Source organism: Schistocerca nitens, chromosome 9 (assembly GCF_023898315.1).
Source record: "Schistocerca nitens isolate TAMUIC-IGC-003100 chromosome 9, iqSchNite1.1, whole genome shotgun sequence".
Lineage (NCBI taxonomy): Eukaryota > Metazoa > Arthropoda > Insecta > Orthoptera > Acrididae > Schistocerca > Schistocerca nitens.
In genome coordinates this window covers 471407313-471429753 of record NC_064622.1, presented here as the reverse complement: position 1 = coordinate 471429753, position 22441 = coordinate 471407313, and the positions used below count along the sequence as shown (strand labels likewise).

Genomic DNA, 22441 nt, shown 5'->3' with positions numbered 1-22441 from the left:
TGCTTGCACCTGCGGTACGACTATCTGTACTATTGAGGCACGCAAACCTCTACACCAAAGTCCAAGTCCATGGTCGGGGTGCAGGGGAAGGGGGGGGGGGGGGAGACTTCAGAATATACCGCCTGTTATGTTAATTGCAACTGAAGTGGAAGTCACCTGTTAATATGATGCAACATTTTTATTTATTTATTTATTTATTTATTTTTAGTCGACGTGTGTAAGACTGCACCGATATGTTTATGGTACTACTCAGATGTCAAATAAATAATGATAAAATCAAGTTCTCCGCCCTTTGCGACGCTTCTTGTACCGGAATGACGCCGAAGCGATCGAATTGACGCATCTTTCCACTGGCATTGATACTTGGCAAATGGTCAAAGGCGACGTTCTCTTTCCCAACGCGGTTTCTCACTGTAATATTCCTAAGCTGACTATAAATAGACCAACATGTGTGACCACTGGGCACAAGCAAGTATCCGATACAGGAGAGGAGACCATTCAGACCACGAGAGACGTAGACTTCGTTCCTCGAATGCTAGATAGAATATCGGGCAACAAGTTTCCTTCAGCGAATTCGATCAGCTGCCAGTTTTTCAGCTTCCTTCCAGTTCATGTCCACGCATTGAAGACCTTTATAAAAGTTAATTTCCAGGTGCTACGACGTGTTCTCTTCTTTTGTATCCATCCGTTGGTTTCCACAACAGTGCTGATTTTCGGATTCTTCAATTTTTCGTGCGTAGAACATGCTCGCAAGCTTCAGTCTTCATTCACTTATTTTTGCTTATAACGCAGAAGAAAAAGTGTCATAGAAACAGTCACGGATCTCTGTACCCTCAATTCGCCTGATGAAAACATATTTGATTAAAATGATCAGGGCACCATCATTGTAACGCAGGGAAATCACCTATGACAAGGGATGTCTACTAGATAATGTACGAGGGTTATTTTTAAGTAAGGGCCGTTCGCGCGGACGCCGCAACAAGCCACTGCGCCACTTGCCGGCATCCTTCCCGTTCACACTGATGCAAGTTGCAGCTCTGTAGCTGACGTGTACGCATCGCTGTGCTACTTTATAATGTTTACGATTATTGAATCGCCCGCCCCGTGTGAGATACGGTCAGTGATACGTTTTTTGACCGCGAGAAGCCTATCAGCTGCAGAAATTCATCGTGAGTTAACAGAAGTTTATGGCTTGAATGCAATGAGTGAAGGTAAAGTGCGTCAATGGGTTAGAGAGTTTAAAAATGGCCGTCAAAACGTCCATGACGAAGAACGCTCAGGCCGGCCCTCTGTGATCACTGATGATTTGGTGGCTGCAGTCGAAACAAAGATTCGTGAGAAGATTCACAATTTCCACTCTTTCTTTGGAATTTCCACAAGTTTCAAGATCGGTTTTGTACAAAATTGTATCTGAAAACCTAAACTTTAAGAAACTTTGTTCTCGGTGGGTACCCAGACTACTCACAGAGGACCACAAAGGGAAGAGATTTGCCACTTCATTGGACTTTTTGATTCGTTACGAGGAAGAAGGGGATGTCATGTTGAGTCAAATTGTCACTGGAGATGAAACATGGGTATCCCATAACACTCCCGAAAGCAAGCGACAATCGATGGAATGGCGACACACAACCTCACCCGTCAAGGTCAAAGCCAAACAGACGCTGTCAAAGCGCAAGATTATGGCAACTGTGTTCTGGGACCGGCGCGGTGTTTTGCTAGTGGACTTTATGCCACGAGGAACGACAATCAACTCAGATGCCTACTGTGCAACTCTAAAGAAGCTCCGCAGAGCGATTCAAAACAAAAGGCGCAGCATGCTGACAAAAGGAGTTTTGCTCCTGCACGATAACGCTAGGCCTCACACCTCTCAAAAGACTCGGGATTTGATTGATTCTTTTGGCTGGGAAGTTTTGGACCATGCACCATACAGCCCCGACTTTGCTCCTAGCGATTTTCACCTTTTCCGGTACCTGAAACACCATCTTGGCGGGCAGCGCTTCAATGACGACGATGAAGTGAAAGCGGCCGTGAACTCTTGGCTGTCGGAGCAGGCGGCCGAATTCTTTGAAGAGGGAATTAAAAACTTAGTTGTACGGTATGACAAGTGCTTAAATAAACAAGGCAACTATGTAGAAAAATAGGTAAAAGTGTGTAGAATCAGAAAATACTTTTACAAAAGTATTTGTATCTTTTTTTAAAAAATAAAAACGGCCCTTAGTTAAAAAACAACCCTCGTATCTTGTCGTAATGTAAGGATCGTAATGTGTGGGCGAGGAATCAGAATGCACGTTTGGTGCAGAGCAGAAGGAAACAAGGGTTCGGAGAGACCAAGCAAATGACATTTGCAGATTACATATGTGGCCTCTCATCAGTTTCAGATTGACTGACGAAAAAAGATCCTGTATGAGGTGAACATGAATAAAACCGACAAACTGCAAGGACGGATTCCTGATTAGGAATGGAGGAAAAGAGGTCCTATGAATATGTGTCCGAAAATGCATAGTTACACGGTAGACGATGCTGACGAATGAAAGTTCCTCTGACCATGTGCCGTGTGTTCCATGTGTGTTGCAGGCTTAGTGACTGACGCAGCGTACTGTAAGCGCAGAATGGTCCGGTATTCGTACCGGGAACAAGCCGAGGTGGTGTTTGTGTACAGCCAAGCAGATGGAAGTGGTCGAGAGGCAGCACGGCTGTACCAAAACAAGTACCCTCACAGACACCAACCTCATCGCACAACTTTTTAAGCTCTCTTTGGGCGTTTGTGTGATCATGGGTCCTTCCAGGCAGTCGAATGTGTTGGCGGGCCGTTTGCATGGAGCTTGTACGAGAGTTCACCTCAATATCCTGTAGAACCCGGCTCACAAAATCTGTTGTACGCAGAGTCCGCTGCCTCCCCCAACGTTCGCCTATCTCAGAGGATCCATGATCTCACAAACGCTCAAAAAGGTCTTGAAATGTTCTGTGATTTTGTTGGTGTCTGTGGGGGCACTTGTTTTGGTGTAGCTGTGCTGCCTGTCAATCAGTTTCATCTGCTTGACCGAACACAAACACCATTTCAGCTTGGTCCCGAAATGAATACCGGAGCATTCTGGTGCTTGTAGTACGCTGTGTCAATCACACAGCCTGCAACATATCAGGAACACACTGTAAGTGGTCAGAAGATCTTCCATTCATCAACGCCTTCTTCCGTGGAAACGATGGATTTCCGGACACACGTTCATAGCACCATTTCACCTCATTTCCAGTCAGGAATTTGTTCTATTAGTGTTCACCCTGTTTAGGCAGCTGTAGTTGTGTTGAAAGTATCGCAAGCGAAATGTGTGTGTGTGTGTGTGTGTGTGTGTGTGAGTGTTGGGGTACTAAGGAAAATGGGGGATGCTTGCAGATATGAAGTGCAATTAACGAGGTAAGTTCACTAACTGAAGCTGAGTAAGAATTATTATAAAATACGGAGCTGATATGTGTCTTGCAAATTTTTAATTTTTTTCTTAAATTTTTTCCGGCAAATTGAGCGTTCGAAGAAATCTCGATGGTTCACCCGAGGATGCTACAGATAAACCTGTTCCTGCGAATATAATAGGTATCAGGAAATGGTTTCCTTTTGAAGCCAGCCTACACCTGTACTCCACTTGCCAGTGCTATCGATTCGTCAGTAATAATGGTTGCTTTCAAGTATTTTTACGTGTAGTCCCTTCTCAAATTCGTCACTACCTCTAATCCTGTGAGGGTTGTCGTATACCCACAGGACTTTTTTTCGCCGATTACCTAAAAAGGACTCGCTTTGGTTGGTCTTTTTATCCGTCTACTTTATCAACTGGAAAACATTTCAATTAATCATCTCAAAAAAATGGTTCAAATGGCTCTGACTATGGGACTTAACTTCTGAGGTCATCAGTCCCCTAGAACTTAGAACTACTTAAACCTAACTAACCTAAGGACATAACACACATCCATGCCCGAGGCAGGATTCGAACCTGCGACCGTAGTGGTCGCGCGGTTCCGGACTGAAGCGCCTAGAACCGCTCGGCCGCCCCCCTCCGGCCTTAATCATCTCATTTCAAACTCTAATGTTGTTAATGTGTGCAGGCAATCTTGCTCATTTGCTACGTAAGTTTTATCATGTAGAGAAGAGCAAGGGTTGCAAATGGAGGATAACAGTTATTCTTATTTACATAATAAACAAAATCACTCAGAGCATATTGTTATAAACTACACTTAGTATTTTGCTTTTGCACGCAAAGATGATTATTTTAAGCTTGCCCAACACGTGAACACGCTACGTATAGTTAGCTGTACAACAAACACGATTCCTTTAAACTGGCTCCGCAACATTGAATGTTTACCCTTGTGCTTCATTAACAGCCACACCGTACTCTAATCTTCCTGGAAATTGGAGCCTTTTAGAGCTAAATGGTGAGTTAGCTGAAATGAGTGTAATTCATGGTATGGGGATTCATTGCCTTTTTCTTTTTCGGTTAATATTTCCGCTTTTGTGATGTTATTTCGAAGCTTTCTTGCAAGGGCATACTGGGCACATTGAGCGAATTTACAAATTCTGTTCGGCAGTTTACCCTTTCCTCTTTTGAATCACACAACCGTTCTTTGTTTACGTATTTTCTCTCTATAAGCCTGCCGGCCAGTGTGGCCGAGCGGTTCTAGGCGCTTCAGTCCGGAACCGCGGGACCACTACGGTCGCAGGTTCGAATCCTGCCTCGGGCATGGATGTGTGTGATGTCAGGTTAGTTAGGTTTAAGTAGTTCTAAGTTCCAGGAGACTGATGACCTCAGATGTTAAGTCCCATAGTGATCAGAGCCATTTGAACCATCTATAAGCGTATATACATATTTTGGATGAACTGTTTCTCTGTCTTTACTACAATGTAAAACTCGTCACTTACGACGATTCTGCCAGAGTGCGGATTTGTGCGATATGTGCGGTTTTGAAGCTGTAGTCTAGAACTTTCGAAAGTATTCTAGAATAGCCGAAAACACTCCTTAACATTCTAGAATAGTGGCCAAAGCTCGAGAACATTATCGAAATATCTCGAATTCTTTTCCGTTGAAAGAGACATTGATACGAAAGAGACATATGGTTTCCTGGTGACCATCATGATATGGCGGCGACCGCTTCAAAGACGCGAACGCTCTCTCTCTCAATCACTTCAGAGAATGACGTATTTAAAATTCCGTATTCGTTTAATTCATTCTTTTGCCCATTCGCTAAAGACCTTGGCGTCAAGTCCTGGCCTTCTACGCGTTTGAATATGATTGGTCCTAACGAATTAAAAGATTCTTGTCCCGAATGATCATCCGTTAGCTTCGTGGTTAGTTCCAAAGAATATCCATGAAGTAAAGTCAACACCAAACGAATTTTGAGAAGGCATCTGTACGAAAGAAATTACGCGTCAGGAGGAAATTATAAGTAAGTGACATTTCCTTAACGGCAGACGTTAAATAATATGTCTATGTGTAAGTGAAGTTTGCAGTACATATTTGTCGTAGTAGTTTGTAATTGAGACTAAAGAGTTAAATTTAATTTTAGAACTAGAGCTGCAGTGGCACATCTGTATCTGTACTTTGCGAGTCACTGTAGAAGTGTGAAGCAGAGGGTATGCGCTATTACTCCCTGCTTGAACGTTTCTTTCCGTCCCATTCATCACTGGAGCACGGCAAAGACGATGGGCTGGAGATTGCTAATCTCTACCAGTGGAATAGTGCTGAGGCACGTAACAGCTGAGTGGGTTAGATTTGCTGTAGTCATCTAGGTCACGATTGATAAAAAGTTGGCCGCAGCACTCGAAACCTCTTCTAAACGAAACTTTGAAAGTGTCTATAATAGAAATAAGTGATTGGTAGATAGGTGGTATTCGGTAATCTTTCTTTAGTAGGTCGTATATTTATACAACTTGATTTGTTTTTGTTTTATATTATCCTGCCACGAACAACCTTATGATCGTGAGTTGTACAACGACGGACTTTTGACATAATGTCTATGTATTAAACTGTTGTCACTAGGATAAGTCTTGATGAAACAGTAATAAATAAATAAAAGATGTATTGAATAGGTGTGTACTCCCCCATTAAAAAACCTGCATTAATATTTCCCGGGCCGGCCGCGGTGGTCTCGCGGTTCTAGGCGCGCAGTCCGGAACCGTGCGACTGCTACGGTCGCAGGTTCGAATCCTGCCTCGGGCATGGCTGTGTGTGATGTCCTTAGGTTAGTTAGGTTTAAGTAGTTCTAAGTTCTAGGGGACTGATGACCACAGCAGTTGAGTCCCATAGTGCTCAGAGCCATTTGAATATTTCCCGCCGTATTTTCTTTCTGTATAAGAACACGCGACAAATTAACCGGAAGACAAAAGTTACGTTGAATAAGGTACGTCGGTAAGGAGCTGCCGGAAGTGCGGCATTTGTGATGTACGTGTCGCTTAGCACCGTCGTACCGTTTGTTCCAGTTGCGGTGGTTCGTTTCTCCGCGCGTCAGCAGTCGCAGGTACCCGCATTTCGTGTCGTATCGCAAGCCTCGCACTTACGAAAGCGTGCAGACACCTGTGTTATGCTCGCTGCTGTCGACACACACAATTCGGTTCAGCAGGTCTCTCTCGACGCACGTCTTGCTGGGACGTACAGGGGGGTGAAGAAAGTATGGAAACGGCAAAACCACGACACATTATCGCACTCAAAGTGGTGTAGGGAAACCGTTCGGCATTCAAAACAGCCTCCAATCGACTCGGAATGGATAAATACGGATCCTTTATTGTTCTGCATTCTTCCAGCAAATTAGTGGAAAGTTCCGGAAACGTCCGCATTGTTACTTAGCTAGCGGACGGTGTTTTTCCGCTTTCGTTGTATGCAGTGTGCGTTACGGTGCCTCTTGAGACACCAAACACATCGGCAACCTGTATACGGAAACTGCTATCATATGAACAGCGACAATTTATCCACGTTGGAATTTACTTTTCTCCGCTGGCATGTGCATTTATGTCCCAGCATGCATTTCTCGTGGTGTTGACGTACCTTTGTCCAACCTCTGTGTATGAAGTGTGTTTCGAAATTCCATTTACGAACTTCTAGAATATGCTGGTATCGCTGGTTTCATCACCAGTATTTGATCTGCAAGGGAAGCGTGGTTTTGGCGTAAAGTTCGTGATCATCAGACTTTACGTCCATGTCCGGGATTTAAGCGTCACAAAAATCGCCTGCATGGCGTCATATGTCATGTCTAAGCTTATGTAACTTCGTATCAGGGTATGGCTTGGCACTTGATGAATGCTCTGAATTGTCGCAACACACTGTCGTATCTGCCACTGCTGAGGTGGCTGTATGGGGACGTCCTGAAAGCCAATTAATGAAAAGAGAAAGAAAATATTGTGTCAGAGGCCCAGAATAGTGAGGAGCACGATAGTCAACTCACGTTTATGTGTTGGTCAACGAATGCCACTGATCTGAACCCGATAGAACACACGGTGAATGCTATCCAACGCCAGCTCCGCGCTCGTTTAATGGTGAACAATAATTAACCGGAATTGTGCGTAGTTATGTGGTGCCTCATACCTGTGGAAACATACCGAGGATTTGGCGAATCCAAGCCACGCAGAGTCCCAGCTGCATTGCGTTTGCAAAAGCAGGCAAACGCATTATTAAGCAGGCGTTCGTAATGTTTCGGGTCATCGATGTACCATTAGCGAAGGAAGGGTGTCAGCCTGAGCGAAGAAGGAAAGACTTTGCAGTTAGGCAGTTCAGCATATCCCTCTGGGTCTCCTACCCAACACTGTCGTGCGACCTTACGTGATTCACTCTCTTGGGCGTAATGGATGCCGACTTCTTCTTCTTTTTTTGTTAACTTTCGTGGGCTCTGAAAAGTAATTGGGGAACAGCAAACACTCCAGCACGACCAATGCTGCTTATGTTTCACAGAGCGGTCAGCTCGTGTAAACAGGATCGGGATGCAGTTGGTGTACGAGTTCACTAGCTTGTACTTTCCTGGAGAGTAAACCGTTTAAAGGGGGATGTGGTGATAATACTATGGCACAGTACAGTTTCGCTTCAAAGGATATTTTTAATTTAGAAAATCGTGCCATAAGTGGTCTGACAAGCAGACCAGTCGTTCTATGATGTCGCAGGGAACCTACTATCTCTTTAACAAGACGCCCTTATCGAAAATGTTGAGCGTGTTATTATTTCGTGTTAGAGCAGTGAATAATACAAACTTTTTTAATGCCCTCAGGCTCGCATTGTGTGCTCCAGCTTTTTCCGAGGCACTCCGTATGAACACGTTCACGTTGCCTTACTGGAGCCAACACGTTCACAGAGCGACCGACGTTTGTTTTCTCGAAGAGGACATGATGTCGCTGTATGTCGGAGTATAAACTTTTGCTCTAACAGCCTTTGGCGAACATCGATCTGCACTTCCACGGCTTCCCCCGCTAGCACATTCGTGGTAGTGGAATTCGTGGCTTCTAGACGTATCAGAAAGGTCTTCTGGTGCAGGATGAGGCAGAGGCGGGCAAATAGCGGCCTGCGAGTCACATGCGACTCGCAAGGGGGTTTTGTGAGCCGCGCCAAGACAGTAAGAAAAATCCGCCTCGAACCGAGATTTCCTTCCCGTGCGCTAGGGCGGCGATGTTAAGACGCATACGCAGTGTAGTTACAATTCGGGCAAAACAAGTTCACACTCGAAGCGTTCAGAGATGGCAGCGACTGTAAAGGCGTTTTTAATTTACGGTCGCCCTCATCGGCCACCACGCCGAGTGTCGGTATGGCTTGCGCAAACTGTACGATGCGCAGTGGTTTTTCGGTTGACATGGTTTATTTCCATTCTCTCTGTGCAACGGGAAATGTATAAATTTGCAACTTTCGTGAAATAAGGAACCCTTCAAAAAACTTAGAATAAGGGATGAATGTGTTAGAGCAATGCCTTGTTCTTATTCCTCGTGTCATCAGTTTTCTCACTGGTTTGATGTGTCCCGAAACTACTTCCTAACCTGTGGCGAACTCTTCATCTCCGAGTAACTCTTGCACGTAATGTCGTCAATTATTCGTTGGATATATTCCAGTCGCTGTCTTTTCGTATATATTTTCTAGCCCTGACAGCTCCCGCATACGTCCATTGACCCAAAAAAGAACCTCATCAGTCCTTGTCTTGTAAGTACACATAATTTTCAGCGTCTTTCTTTAAAGCCACGTCTCAAACGCTTCGATTCTCTTCTTTTACAGTTTTCTCGCAGTTATAGAGTCACTTCCATACAATTCTGTGCTCCAACCGCACATTCTAGGAAATATCTTCCTTAAATTAAGAATGATGTTTGTTTTTGGCAGGGAATACCCTCTTTACCTGTCCTAGTCTGTCTTCTACAATACATTCCCCTTGCTTCGACGACCACGTGTTACTTTATTTCCGGGGTTGCAGAATTCCTTCTCTTCGTAGCCCCCAATTTTGATGTTAAGTTTATCGCTAATCTCATTCCCGTTACTCACGGCTTTCGGCTTCAAATTGCAACCATAGTGTCATAGTTTACGAACGAAATCTTTTCTAGACTTGAATGTTCTGAATGGACTTTAGTGTCATTACATTCGACTTGCAGGGGGGAGGGGGGGGGGGGAGCGGTTTAGTGTCACTGGGACGTACCTTTTTCCTTTACTACATTGTAGCTACAGTTTGTCGAATGTTTGGATGTGTGATTTAGAACAGGATGTTGAGTGTTGTTGCATTGTAGATGTTAGGAGAATAGCACAAGCTCTTTTGAGAAAAAAAGGGAACGCCTACTTGACTGAAAGAAGGGATATGGGCATAGGACGTGTGCTGAGGGGTCAAGACTCAGTTCATTTCTTACTTGGAAATTTCTTGGGGTTGCGGATTGACGAGAGAAGCCACAGTTTGAGTACAGTAACCAGTATGGCAAACATTAAAGAATAAAAATGGTGCCCTGGCAACGTCAATCGTTATTACCGTGGCGTTATTTTTATTTATTTATTTATTTATTTTTTTTTTTAAGTTCATATGAGACCAAACTGCTGAGGTCATCGGTCCCTAGGCTTTCACACTACTTAAACTTACGCTAAGGACAACACATACACACACATAGACACACACACACACACACACACACACACACACACACACACGCACGAGGGAGGACTTAAACCGCCGGCGGGGGAGGGGGGGGGGCGCGCGAACCGTGATACGGCCCCTAAGACCGCTCGGCTACCCCGTTGTAGTATCAACTAGGTGTAAGGTGACGGTCGGCGGCACGCCACTGTGGAACTGGTGTGAGTAGCGCGTCGCGCGTGGCTGTTGCAGCTCGACGTCGTCGGTGGCGGCGTACGGCCGGCGGCACCTGAGCCTGTCGGAGGCGGACTCCGGGCTGGGCGCCTCGTCGCGCTACAGCTCCGCCTCGGGCTCCAGCTTCAGCCTCTCGTCGTCGTCGTCGCGCGAGCGCAGCGAGGCGCGCGAGCCCGCCTACTCGCGGGCGTCCAGCCGGTCGCGCGCCGACTCCGGCGCCACCTCGGCGTCGGCGTCTGCCGGCTCGTCGGCCGGCGTCTCGGGCGGGCGCGCCCAGCGCAGCTCGACGGCGGCCGCGCTCGACGCCGTCCAGGACCTGTACAACAAGTACTCGCCGTCCGCCTACCTCGCCGAGCGGCCGCCGCGCGCCACCGTCGCCTCGACCACCGCGCAGCGCTACGCGCCGGCCGTCGCGGCCACGCGGACAGAGGTAATTGGCCGCGAGCAGTCCCCGGCCTCTTCCTCGTCCGCGTCCTCTTCCTCGGCGTCGTCGGACGACGAGGCGGCGGCCGCGGCCGGCGCTGGCCCCGCGGCCGCGGGGGCGGCGGCGGCGGCTGCGGGCGCGGGGGCGGCGAGCGGCGGCGGCGACGAGCCCGGCCCCGTGTCGGAGGTGCGGCGCCGCCTGGACTCGGTGTCGGCGTCGCCGTCGCCGCCCCCGCAGGGCGCAGCGCCGTCCGCGGCCGCGCCCGCCCCCACGGTGAGCGTGATCCAGCAGAACGGTACTAGAGTCCGCAGGCGCATTCTCGTCACGCCGGGGCCTGACGACGGCGACGAAGGCGACGGGGAGCGGCCGGCGGCGGCGGTGGCGGCCGCGGCAGCGGCCGACGGCAGCGGCGCGTCCCCGTCGCGGGTCGCAAAGGCAAAGAGCAGGGCGGACTCGAGCGATGAGGAGAGCTCCGACGAGGAGGCGCGGGACCGCGTGGTCGCGGGGGCGGCCCGCCTGGGCACGGTGCGCCGCCGGCCCCCGACCCAGGCGGCCTCCGCCTCCTCCGCGGGCTCCGCCGCCCGCTTCGACAGCCAGCCGGTAAGTGCGGCCGGGACCTGCCCGGGCCAGGGGCGCTCCTCTCTGTCCGACCCGACCTCGCCCTGCTCCCCTCCCCTCCCCTCTCACTGCGCCCAGTCACCGGCGGAACACTACGGCAGATTGCTGATGTAAACTGCCTAGGCTTCCGCGACATAAATGTTTCCTGAGTATCGCACCACGTCATAATGAAACTATACTGGACAACCAAACATTTCGGCCACTGTTACAGCGACCTCGTTCAGGGTTTACTGATGAGATTTAGCTGTGAACAGTAGCTTGTATTTTGTCACGCCTCTCACTGAGCGTGACGTTACGTCATAGTTGTAAATGGTCTTTATTGTGACTGGTCACTCGATGTGCAAGGAGCGGCAACGTTACTACAGTAGGTTGCAATAGTGCACGGAGTGGGAACCAGCTGTTGTCTACCGCTTCTTGCATTGTTTGCTATGGGTGGTGCTCGTCGGCGGATGAGGTATGGTCTCCCGCCTCCCTACTGCTGGACGCAGGCGGCTACTCGCCGTTAGCGCCCGAGGATAGAGGTGGAGCCCCTCCACGCCCACACCGGCATGATGGCCAACACAATAGGTCTACTGCCATCTCTGCATAAGGGTTAGTGTCGCAGGATGTGGGTACTGCGATGTTTGCGTACGTCTGGTTAAGGTTAACCATTAATACGCGCTCATCTGGAGATAGATTGGGTCGAAATCGAACGAAGGGTAGCGGTTTGAAGGGCAGAGGAAAGAAAGTGCCAACGCAAGAGCCAAGGGAAAAAAACCTCTGCGATAGTTAGGTCGGGTGGTAACAGCAGTAACGGTTGTCTTGCTGCCTGCGATAGGTCGTGCAAGGATAGGCTTTGTTAGTAGTGGGTATCATGCATGTCGATACCTTGACGTCGTGCGGTTGTGCTGCTCGGAGGCTGGCGCTGGGTGCCGGTGTAGAGTCCTCGTTCAGCGTCAGCAACCTGCAACAGTTAGGTCATATGTCTGAAGCACACTGTAAGGTGATGTTGGCGGTTTGTTTGTGCGTCAGTGGGCGAGCTAGTCGGTGTCCCTGCTGTGGCCTGTTGGTCGGCTCTAATAGCAGCTGGTAATTACCGGCCAGAGTTGCTGATATGCAGGGGCTTGCCGACGTTTGTCGCTTGTTTGCGTTTGTTAGTTTACCGTAGGTGGCTATGCCCTAGCTAGCAGTGTATTTGGCCGCTTGTGCTTCCACCTATGGTTGTGATCGTAGTTTCCCAGAGTGAGGATGAAAGGATTGTTCGAGTGTCTCGAGTTCCTGTATAGTCGTGTGGTGTGTTTTTTGAATACTTCCTTGAGGGTATCATGGCGGTATTCATGGTGAGGATCCACGGTGCGTGTGTAGCGTGGAGCGTTGCTAATGATCCGTAGCACTTTGTTCTGTATGATCTACAGGCGGCGCAGTCGTGTAGGAGCTGCATATCCCCAGACGGGAGCTGCGTACGTCATCAGAGGTCTAATCAGTGTCATGTATATGGACCTCGACACCCTCCTATTCAGTGTGCTTTCCCTGTTGAACATTGGGTAGAGCTGTTTGAGCCTCGCGTGCGCTCAGTTGGCAACGTACTCAATGTGGTCCCCCCATGTAAGTTTCCGGTCCACCCAAACACATAGGTATCTGATTTTCTCTCGGAAACGCATTGGGTGTGTATGTAGTGTTATCGGTCTACAGTGTTGATGTTTGAGCAGTAGTTTCGGTCTGCGTGTGAACAGAACTGCTTCGCACTTGTCGACGTTTACTTTAATACGCCATCGCTCCAACCAAGGCTCAGCTGTTCTGAGTGCTGTCTGTATTCGTGAATTGATGTTCGACGGTTTCCAACCTTGCGCAAGGATGGCGGTGTCATCCGCGTAGATGGCTAACGTCGTGTTTTGGGTTGCTGGGAAGTCATTAATGTACAGGTTAAACAAGATGGGCCCTAGGATGCTTGCGTGGGAGCTTAATTAAATAAAATGCAAATAATTTTTTTAGTAGCTGTGTGTCCGGTTACGAAGTCTCGTAACCGGTTGGCCCTGACTAGTACGCAATCTGACTGCGTAGAATAACAATAAAGAATGAAAGGAAATTTCCGTTAACACAATTGATTAATTAAGTCCCCAGCAACTATAAAAGCTACGAAACAACAAGCACAAGTGTAACTGTTCTGTGTGTGGAAGTGTGATTCAACGTACACATCCGGCACGGTTCTTCCTCAATACGACAAGATATTTTCGACACCATTTACAATGAAGTAATTAAAAAAAACAGAAATACTATAATTGCATATAGAAACCAGAATTACAGTCTAATACATGAACACAAGTCAGATGCTTTGTTGACTGAAACTGTAACCAAGAGGCATTGTTATTCAGGAAATTTGAAATAAAAAATTTTTTTGTTACTTTCATATACATTGAAGAAAAATACACTGTGATCATTACAACATCCCCAATCGAACAGCATCTGCTGTCTCGCCCAACAGAAGAACTGCACACGACATGCCCTCAATTAGTACTGCTATCGACATCCTCTCAACAAGCACTGCCCACGGCAACCTCTGGACTACTACTGCCCTAGTGGAGGCGGCTGAATAATACTCTTAGGCGCAATCTCTGGCGCTGTGACTCAGTGTAGCCACCTTTCATGCTTCCTTGGGGTACTCCAGCTTGGATACCATGTTGTGTTCATTGTTTATCCAGCACGTTAGTGTTGAAACACCTGTTCGTGAGATATGAGTGTATGAGACGTACGAGTCCGACCGGGAAACCAGCTTCGCTTAGTTTGCGTAGGAGTCCGTTGTGCCAGAGACGGTCGAAAGCCTTTTCCATGTCCAGGAACACGGCCCCTGTGGCTTTGTTCATGTCGTAGGCGTGTGTTATATGGTCAACTACGCAGAGGAGTTGATGTGTTGTCGAGTGGTGATTCCTAAAGCCGAATTGCTTCGGTCTTAGGGTGTCATTGGCGATGCAGTGCCTAGTGATAGGTTTTAATATTACCTTCTCAACAATCTTACTGAGCGAACACAGCAGACTGATGCGTCGGTAATTTTGTGGGAGGGAGTGGTCTTTCCCTGGCTTCCTGAACATCAGGACCTTGGCCGCCTTCCAAAAGTCAGGGAAGTGTTGGTGTTTCGGGATGGCATTCGTTAAGTGTTTAATGTATTCTCCCCCGCGTCACATGGCGCTGGTGCGACCTCTCGGTCTCTGAAGGCTGGCAGCCACGAGGGGGCAGCTCCGTATCCCTCCTCTCTGTCCGCGTCGCTAGCGTGTTTCATTATTGCTACGGCTTCTCTCGCGTTTCGACAAGGCCGGCTGCTCAACGAGTACGCGGGCTTCGTTAAATTTGGTATCCTCGTCGGCGTTCGGCCACTGCAGACTCGGTGAGCTGCCCCAGACGAATGTAGCGCCGACGTCCTCGTATGCGTCATGCTGTCGGCCTGCCGGTCTCGCAGATGTTCTTCTCCACACTGACATTCCACCTCGTACACAACTGCAGTGTCCACGGAATATCACGATATTGCTGTCGAAATCATTTGCGAAAGTCCGCCATGTTTCACTCTCTGGACGCAAATTCGGCCAGAAGTTGAAAACAGTGTGTAAGACTCATCCGACCAAGTAAGATTCTTCCATTCCTCTCCAGTCCACGTTTTATATCTTCGGCATGACGGTTTGCTGTTACAGGCATATCACTGATGAAGGGCTCGCCCTGCAATTCCCTACTTATGGAGCTCCCTACGTGTTGTTTTGGCGCCGACAGGATTCGCGAGGGCGACATTCGGTTATGCAGTGACATTTGCAGCTGTCGTCCTCTTATTTTTCGTCACAAACCTCTTCAGTGACCGTCTGTCAACATTACACAACGCAGACTGACGTTGTGAAGTAGCGGATGACGTTCTATCGCTTTCTCTGTATGCGGTATAAACTTTAGATTCGGTGTCTATTGAAACACCAAACACTTCATCCCCCTCGGTTGACGATGAACACTCGTTAAGAACACCAACAACCTGCCCACGTTCGACCTTAGCTCCGATATAACGCACTCACAAGTACACAGAATACTGTTCTGACCACGACTGACGGTTGCAACGTATTGAGGACATTGCAAAGGTGTCCTTCGAGGGCAAGCTTGGCAAGCATACGAATATATGTTGAATTATGGACTTCTCGCGTTGATTCTATATGTTTGTCCATCCCGTGTTCGAAGTTACGTTATCGTTGCATACTGCAGACCACTGACAATGTATTACATCAAAAAAAACGAAACATATGTGGTGATGTAAATACACATTTTCCAGTGGACGTTTCATAATTGGTTATTGTGAGCTTATGTAGAGTACAAGAAAGTGACATTGCTACAGATGAGGAATGGTGTCAGTACGGGACGGCTACTGGGTGTGTCATACGTTACTGGAAGACGGCACGTGGACATTGCGTCGCAGCATCCGCAGATGGCGTGCTCGTGCGGCTTGTCGCTGTCTTTCGGATTTTGACGAACGTCGAATCATTGACATAAGGGAGAATGAAGCATCGTATGGAAAGATCACTAGGCAGTTGGTTGTTGCACAAAGACTGCAGGAGAAATGGTGGCAAGGTGGACTCGGGACAGCAGAGTGGGAAGAAGAGCAGGCAAGGATCCTTCCAGTCGGTCTGGCTCTGACGAACACACGGATGGCAACAGCTGAAGTCTGGCCGGAAGTGGCAGCAGAGCGTCACGACGAACCGACAGGAATCGATTTACTGAAAGCTGGTATCTCGAGTTGTAGAGCGTCTATTACTGCTGGCACCATACCAGAGTCAGGAGGGACTAGCACCGTGTAGAGTCATAGTGAATTCAGTGGCCTTCTGTGGTGCCCAGCAACGGATTTCGCTTCCGTTTATGGAGGACAAATCAAAATCAACGTGTTCGTAGCGACTTGGCGAGAGTTCAGAGAAATTAGCGAATTTCTAGACCCAAACCTCTGTAACTCCTGGAATTGTGGTGTGGGAGATTAATGGATATGACAACAAGACTGTTTCGGTAATTGTTGAAGATAGGGTGAATTCTTACCGGCAGACTTGTACATCTTGTTGCCACACCCCTCATTATCACAGTACGAAATGGCATATTGCAGCAGGATAACGCAACATCCCGCACTGTAGGTGACCCGAGAAACGCCTTGGAGAATGTGCGGACCCTTGACTGGCCTGCCAGGTGTACTAGTTTGTCTGCGAGGACATGTACTTCCACACGAGCCTCCAGCCAACAATACTGATGAACTGGTACAGCACGTACGATGAAATTTGAATCAAAAATTGCGAATCCAAATTGACTCCAGCAGCACTATTTATCGCTGACATGCGAAAATTTGTGCTGGACCGTGACTACAACCTGCATTCCCCGCTTAACGCGAGTGGTCGCCCTAACCGCTTCGGCTATTCCAGCACGCCTCCAGGACCGGCCCAAACCTCCATATGCCACACTCGTCCGTATCTAATAATACTCACACCCGCACACTTTGTGATTCCTGCCTGAGAGGGACATTCGAAATGATCGTCGTTCTAATCCGCCGAAGCAAGCAACACTCATGCATGCGTGTCTAAAGCAACATTGTATAACGTAAATTCTCAACAAAGACATTGTATAGTAACAAAATAAAATGATGTAGCTCCTGTTGCAGACACGGTAATAAATTTCTCAAGATGGCATTCGCCGGTAGTTTCTGTCCTGTTACACCGAATACATAAGAGTATTCGTATCCGTGGGGCTCACACGCCATGCTGATCTGGATAATGGACATCTACTCCGAATGGGATGAAATTATATGATGAACATCTCCTCAAAGTTAAGTCGACGTTAGATTGGTCATCCATGCTGTAACCATTTCCGTTACCGTCGGTACAGCTATTCATCCCTCAACAGAGCTTGTGATCTGCCGCTAACGACCTCGTCATCGATGGGACGTTAAATCTGAATCTTCCCCTCTTCCCAGTCTCAGAGCTTCGATCGCCCTGTTCCACGCTCCCACTTTCCAAATCCTTACGGAAACCTTCCTGCATACCTTATTGGGCTAGCACTCGTGGAAGAAATGACACCGTGGGTTGTGAGTCGCGCCTGGGCAGCTCAATCGGTAAGAACATTACCAGCGAAAGTCGAGGTTGCGGGTTCGTGTCTGGCCTGCCTCAGAATTCTGAATTTTCGAGGCAGTTTCTGTCCGTATTTGTCACCCAAGACAGACACGAAGAACACATTTAAAAAGTTGGGCACTTTCCGTGTGCCCAAACGTAGACATAGATACAGATAACTACCTAAAAAACTCTCGGAGCTACAATTGAATCATATTCCGGGGTGGTAAACAGGGAGAACCAGCAGGTGCTGGACAGGTGAGGGCGGCGTGGCTGCCACCAGCTGATGCGGAAGCCTACGCTATCGATTAACCTGCGGAGGAGTGGCGTGGCGGCGGTGCGAGTCGCAGACGCGGTCCGGACCACGCAACCTCACAAACCAGCGGCGCGCAATATTTAACGCCCACTATCAAACTGTGGATCTGACTGATCACAAGCAGTCTGGGTTTAGAAAAGCGAAAGGCGTCACAGAGGCAGCTCTGAAGCTGCGCTCGATAATAAAAACGAGACACACGTTCGCAGGATCTGTCGGCTTAGAAAAAGTGCTCGACAGAGCAAAGTCGTGCAGGATGCTCCAAACTCCTCAAGAAAATGGGTGTAAGCTACACAAAAACCGAAAAACTGCAGGGACGGATTACTGACTGGAAATGGGGGAGAAAAGGTCTTATGAACAGGTGTCCGGAGATGGACGGTGCGCTTGCGACGACAAGTCGTCCCGAAATGGAGCTGAACTGCACCCACATCACAACAGACGTTCAAAATGGCCTCCATGGGATTTCTGGTGATAGGGATAGTAGCAGTTGTCATGCAAGATACTCATAATCGTACTTTGGCTCACACCCTGTCGCCGGGGCACTTGCCTCGAGCCTGTACTAGGGGTTCGTCTCAATATCCTGTACAACCTGGTCCTCCAGACCTGGTGTGCGTACAGCCTGCTGCCGCCCTGCACGTTCGCCTGTCTGAAAGCATCCATGTTCACACTAATGCTCAAAAAGGGCTTGACATGTTGTTTGATGTGATTGGAGCCTTTGAGGGTACTTGCAATGGTATAGCCGTGCTGCCTCTCGACCGTTTCCATCTGCTTGACCGTACACAAACACCATCTCGGCTTGTTCCCGACACAAATACCGGACCATTCTGATGCTTACAGTACGCTGCGTCAATTACACAGCTTGCAACACACAAGGAACACACGGCACGTGGTCAGAGGAACTTTCATTCGTCAGCGCCATCTACCGTGATTACGATGTATTTCCGGACACGTGTTGATAGTACCTATTTTCCTCTATTTCCGGTCAGGGATCCGTCCCGGCAGTTTTTCGGTTTTATTAATGTTCAGCCGGTGTAGGGATGCGGAAAAACTTCGAAATAACCGACATTTTTAGGTATTTGTTTAGCCTCGGTTATAAAAGTTTTAAAAAAAATTCCGAGTATTAGCGTAAAAAACCGAAATGTCGTTTAGCCATAGCAGTGTTTACATTTCCCGTTTTTAAATAAACCTGTTTTGTAAAAAGATGTAACTTATATTCGTAAAATTTCCATTGCTCTAAAATGTCGCGAACGAGCAACCAACAAATGGCATAAGAATTGCTACAGCGCTCCTGAGACGATATTATACATGTTACCGTGTGGCGTGGACTATTAGGTGGCACGCGTGTACACGCAGTGTGCAAGAGCTATCCCATCTGGTCTGTACGTAAGTTTCTCTTTGTCCTCGTCAGACATCAGTTACATTACAGAATGGCGCCATCCTTAGTCTGGAAGTATTTTACGGACTGTGGTATCAGTGAAGTACAGTGATCCATTTGCTTCACAAGATTAAAAATGGCAGGAGCCACATTTTCGGCAATCACCTAGAAGATTTTTATACGAAATGTTGTCAGACACCCAGGTGATAGGGTCGATTAGAAAAAACAAAAAGTGGTAAATATATTCAACTTGCAACTCCTGGGGTCTCGACAGGATGAAGTCCGGAAAGCGCCGGAAACGTGGGGTGATAGTGACACCCACAAGAATGCCTAGTTGGTTCTGTGCAACGAAAAAGTACTTGGTGAGTTCCGTAACCGGTTATACGCCTCGAGATTTGCGAGGGAAACGGCTACACCTGTGTCCGTCTGGAAACACACTTTCTGCTTGATAGTTCCGAGCTGCAGGAAAAATGCGTGTGGACGTCTTTTCCCGGACGCACCGTTGCTACAATAGCGTGAACGTCCAATAGCGTAAACAAGTAACGGTCTCGCGGTTCACTATGTAAAACTAGAGCAGTTCCGCCTTACACGAAAGGGTGCAACTATCGTTGTTCCCGCGGCATCTGAGAATGGAAGCACGTTCCGCCACACCCACACGCTGTAAGGCGGGTAGACGAGTCGATGTGGAGTTTTACGAGGGGTTATTTTAAAGTTACACAGACCTAGTTAACGTTTTCCTTGTTGTCAAGTACATGCATGCGCTCCTAGTACCACGGCAATCCTCACGCCACAGTACCGCAGCTCGCCCCTAGACGGACCACCACAAAATGGCGCGTCCCATCAGCGATGTGGGGCATTTCGGCAGCAGCGGAAATGTTGCAGCCGTGTCAGCCCAATCCAGACGACTTCGACAGCCTAACCACCGTGGACGAGTGCTGGGTTAATCGCTCTGCCTGCAAGAGGAACGAGCAAAGCAAACATTGGAAACCTGTGGGTTCACCACCGGCGAGAAAGGCGAACACCCGACCACCAGAGCGAAAGGTGATGTTGAGTGATTTTTGGCGCGGCCACGGTACGGTGCTGACTTTATGCTCCTAAGGGGCAAACCATCATAGGAGCTTACAATAAAAGTGCGACACACTGCGGATTCGGATACAATGCGGTGTATAATTCTTATTACAGTCTTCATGTGGTGTTCCTTTAGCAACATTAACCACTAGACCCTTGAAGCCCTGTAAACAATAACCTGAGTTAGATACGGGTAACTAAAGACTACACTCAATGTCGGATCTGCCCAACTGTCATTATATCAGGGCCGTCGCTAAATAAAAGCCTAAATACATGTCTCACTGTTAACATTGCGTGGATGCAGGCGTAACGCAGTCGACAAAATGACTGTATAACAGTGTTTGACAATAACACACTGCTCAACATAACCAAAGGATCACCTTTTTGAAACGCCGTAATTGTCCCCCATTGCGAGGCAGCCATTTGAAATATGGCTCAAAGGTGCCCCTAAGCTACCCCTGTAACGGTGCAAAAGCCTGTCGGCCTCAGGCTCGGCGACGCTCACACGTACAAACAATAGGCCGGAGTTCACAAGTTCATGTGAGGTGCAAAATGGGTTCATGGTATCACATTGGCACAGATTTCATCACAGTTCTGCCCAACACCACTGTGGACGTGCCACGCGACGGGAAGGTGGCCACACCCCGTCTCACCCACATTTCACTCCTCCTTTGACGCCTCTGATAGACGTCAGAACCGCGACGTCCAATATTGAAATCACGCGATTTTATTGCGGGTTGCCGAGGGAAACTCTTGAGACACACCGCCGCTCAGGCCTCAGGCGGTGGCATAAAGCACATCAATGGAACAACTTCTTCCCCAGGTGCGTTCATTTTCAAACATTTCGTCTTAGAAAACGACAATTTGCAGCGCGATGTATCGAAGGACGACGTTTATGACAAATTTTGCCCCTGTTGACCTCTGAGGCAGGGCGCTACGCTTTTGCATCATTGCAGAGGACGGTTGGAAGCACCACTCACCCAAATTTCGAACATCTGGTCGCGAAGCAATTACGAGGGTTCAAAGAAGGGATTCTGCTATTGTGTTGGGCAGTGTAGAAATGAGCACAACCAAATTCGCATTACGCAATGCCCCTTATTAGTCTCGATTTCTGTCTTACTGTTCTGATATCGCAGAAACGGAAAGCGTATTCTGTGTGATAATGTAAAGAATTATTGACGGCGTGAAGAATGGAGATACCCAAGCAACTTTTTTTTAGAATGTGAATGTGGTGTACGTCGAGGAACAAGTCAGGAAATATATAGTACAACATCGCATTATGTGCTTTTCCGAACTTCCCACGCATCGTTTGTCGCTATAAGCTGCTATCCATATGCCGCGGTTAGGACGTAACTTGATGGGTAAAGCAATCGCGTTATATCGGGCTCCAAAGTGACACTCAGTCGCTGATGGGGCCAACTGTAACTGTGACAACCCTTTCAGCCGCCACGGCTGCTGTCAGCTCGGACTGCACTAATAGCACCGCACTACCGATATCTCCTGACGAGGTTACGGGAGTCTCTGAGAACGAGACGTCGCGGGAATCTGTACAAGGGGGGCATTTTTGCTCCGTGACATTGGCGCAATTCGCTGTGCACAGTGCACAGCCACACGTGGTGTAGAGAAAGTGCAGACTCGCCTGCTCGCTCTCGCTTGTATACACCGGACCCCTCGTAGACAGCTGTAGCATTTCTGGCTCTGGGAGACAAAGCATTCACTTGCAAATATCACAAACTAATCGTGCTGCTTCTGCGCAGTGACACCAGTACAAGGTAGCAAGTGTGTTGACAATCAGAACGTTTGTGGTGTGTCTCGATGCGGCAGAGCACAGCTACAGCCCCTCGGACGGTCTGTATTCGCAAAGCAAATACGAACAGGCGTTTGTAATCTGCAGCAATACAGAGGAGGGAGTTCGATGACGCTGGAGGTCCAGTAGCACCGAACACTCAGTGTCGTTCGCATCTGACTGCAAAGTTAATCAGTTCTCAGACAGTCAGCGTCCACACCACACTAGCAATCCCTATCGTACTGACATAAACGTTTTCTGAATATGGCACCGCGTCACGAGCTAAAAGACTACAGTGGACGAACTATCGTTCGGGCCACGGTTACAGCGACCACCTTGGTGATAGCCTGGCGTGCTTTAGCTGTGAGGAGTCGCTTATAATTTGTCATTGCCAATCACTGAGCATACACACGGACAGACATTTGCACGTCCAGTCCAATCACCAGGCAACGCAGAAGAACTCAGTCATCCGTCGTTTGGCTATCCGTGCGCA

The 22441-nt window shown here is 48.3% G+C and overlaps 1 protein-coding gene across 1 annotated transcript in view; it reads left to right on the top strand.

The window, feature by feature from the left end:
- Positions 1–22441, top strand: part of LOC126204359 (ubiquitin carboxyl-terminal hydrolase 2-like) — a 278662-nt gene that overhangs the window by 147091 nt on the left and 109130 nt on the right. The window contains exon 3 of the mRNA XM_049938734.1: positions 10303–10714. Coding sequence (XP_049794691.1) covers positions 10303–10714 — 412 coding nt within the window. The remainder of the gene's footprint in view (positions 1–10302; positions 10715–22441) is intronic.